The 2,764-nt window shown below is 37.3% G+C and overlaps 1 protein-coding gene across 1 annotated transcript; it reads left to right on the plus strand.

Moving 5' to 3' along the window:
• The first annotated feature begins 992 nt into the window (after nucleotides 1–992).
• LOC110036981 lies at nucleotides 993–1,742 on the plus strand. Its single transcript, XM_020741544.1, has one exon. It carries the CDS (start codon nucleotides 993–995, stop codon nucleotides 1,740–1,742), a length of 750 nt encoding a protein of 249 aa, XP_020597203.1.
• Nucleotides 1,743–2,764: the final 1,022 nt, after the last annotated feature.

Raw genomic sequence — 2,764 nt, forward strand, 5'->3', positions numbered from 1 at the left:
ATTTTATGTAAGGAGCATAGCTCCAATTCATTAAAAAAAGCCAATTACAAAGAGAAGGAAGGTGACAGGAGAGGGCCTTTATAAAGGGAAGCACCTCTCTAACCTATTACACATACTTCCTAAGATAAGGGATAGGCAAACGATCACTGGATAAAAGGAAGTCCAGTGGGGGGGGGAATTCTTCTACTAACTAGTGGAACTTCTGTAAAAAGTCCCCTCCTAGCTAGCCAGTTGGCTGGTCTGTTTCCTTCTCTGTGAATATGAGAAAACTTTAGAGAGCAAGCTGTAAGCAGTTGATGAATACCAGACATCCAGCAGATTAAATTCCATGGAGTTTTTGAGAATATATATATATATATATATATATAATGGAGGTGGTGGATGGTTTGGAGATTGCTCTGCTAGGGTTTCCATAGACTGGCTACGGTTTGTGGAGGCTTTCAGCACTTCTTTGCTTCTTTTTTTCTCTTATCCCTAGCTACTTTCTCTTTTCTCTTGGTGTTCCTTGCAAGTTTTCTAGTTTTTCTGCTTTCCCGGAAGACTAACTTTTCAAAAAGTAGTTCACTTTCCATTGATGTTGTGTTTTGATTGGCTAAGCAAAATATGGATTTATCTACAAATATTCAATCGACTAAGGCTACTTTTACTGATATTGTGGGTAAAATATTTGATACTATCAAAGATTATGATGATTTGGTCTTCCCACAGAGCTACCATGACGTAGATGACCCGATTATCAAACTGTTAAGCATAAAAAGTGGAAAAATGGCAATTTTATATAATGAGGAGGATATTCAAAATCTTACTGAGGTTTGTAAGTTTACACTCACTGAGAAATTCCAATTAGGTCATCCTAAAATGGAAGCCATTAGGAAGTATTTTGATAGCATCAAGCTCGAAAGTCTTGGAAGGTTGGTCTTCTTGATGGAAGGCACATTTTAATTAATTTTTCTAGAGAGGATGATTATGCAAGAATTTTCTCCAAGTAAGTCATGCAGATTGAAGGGAACACCATGAATATCCCAAGATGGTCCACTGATTTTGACCCCAACAAGGAACTCCCTATAGTACCTATATGGTTTAAACTTCCATGGCTTAAGCTGCACTTTTTCAACCATAAAGTCCTATTAAATATTGGACAAGCTTTGGAAAAACCTCTTAAATTGGAGGTTCCTACATTTAACTTATCTAGACCTTCTGTGGCTAGAAGTTTAGTAGAAAGGGACATTACCCTCCCTATAGTTGATGAAATCTTGTTGGGAACTGAACACAATGGATATTGGCAGAAGATAATTGCTGAACAAAAGCCCTATTACTGCTACCATTGTTGTATGTTTGGGCACACAAATAATAAATTTTTTAAACTTCATCACCCCCGCAGGAAATTTGACAATCCTAGGGCTCCCAATAAAGATACTGAACTGCCCCCATTGGTGTCTCTCAAAGACCCAGAAGATGAACTGGCTACAGATAGTGCTAGTGCTGAAACTGACAATGAACTTGTTACTCCCGCTCTTCAAACAATTCAGCAAGAAGTTATTGAGGTGGACCATAGTGATCCTATGGATATTAACTTAGTTGAGGAATTGCAGAATGCATTGAAAGATGAATGGAAAGTCCAAAAATCCATATTAAAGAAAAAGGGAAATCAGGAATCAAAAATAGTGCGGGAAAGAGTCTATTCCATCAGGGACAAAAAATCTCATATTGGAGGCCATGCTAAAAACCAGAAGGAGGGGTAAATTCATCTCCATTGGATGATGAACCTACTTTGCTAGAATGTTAGGGGATTGGCACATTCTAAATGCCTTAACAGATTAATTGCTTTGAATAGGATGTATAAATTTTGGTTTTTGCTGATTTTGAAGCCAATGGTCTCCAAAAACTCTCAGAAAATTATAAAAAAGTTTCCTGGTTTTTTCCATTTCTCAAATTTAAATAATAAAATTTTGGTGCTTCACAGGAAGGAGGTCTTATGCAATGTCTTGCCAAATCATCCACAATTTATCCATATTCAGTTGAATTTTGGGGGTCAGGTGGGTCTGGTCACTTTTGTCTATGCAGGGAGCTCTTCAAGTGCCAGAAAATAACTTTGGGACAACATTATTTCTTGGGACAACATTATTTCAATCATTATTTCAATCAGTAGCTCTTGTAACTCATTACGGCTGGTGGGTGGGGATTTCAACTGTATTTCTGCTCCCTCTGAAAAATTAGGTGGTATCCCTTCTGATACCAAGCAAATGAACTGTTTCAATGATATTATTTGCATGGAAGGGTTATCTGACCTTGGTTTCACAGACCCCAGGTTTACATGGAAGAGGGGTTCTTTATGGGAAAGATTGGACAGAATCTTGGTTAACTCCTTATGGTTTCATGAGTTCTTACACACTTCTGTTCATCAACTTAGTGAGACAGGATCAGATCATAAGCCACAGCTTATCACTATTTCAGCCTCTCCCAACAAACAAAAGTCAAGTTTTAGATATCTCAATACGTGGTCATCACATCAGCATTTTCTTAACCAAAAATCAATGGTATGGAAGGACTTTTATCACCCAAATCCATTGATTAAATTTTGGTTGCTGCAAAAAAAGTTGAGTAAACATCTAACTAAAAGGAATTGGAATGTGGTGGGAGATATTAACTTGAAAGTTATTGAGGCTGAAAAGACAGTTGAGCAATTGGACGCTAGCTTAGAAGCTAACCCTGATATGCAAAAGGATTTAATGGTGGCTAATGAAAAAATGATGAATGTTATCTG

The sequence above is a fragment of the Phalaenopsis equestris genome, unplaced genomic scaffold (genome assembly GCF_001263595.1).
Source record: "Phalaenopsis equestris unplaced genomic scaffold, ASM126359v1 Scaffold213527, whole genome shotgun sequence".
NCBI lineage: Eukaryota > Viridiplantae > Streptophyta > Magnoliopsida > Asparagales > Orchidaceae > Phalaenopsis > Phalaenopsis equestris.

Bases quoted from the DNA above. Each gene is read 5' to 3' on its own strand.
- LOC110036981 (XM_020741544.1), top strand. From the start codon at position 993: ATGCAGATTGAAGGGAACACCATGAATATCCCAAGATGGTCCACTGAT.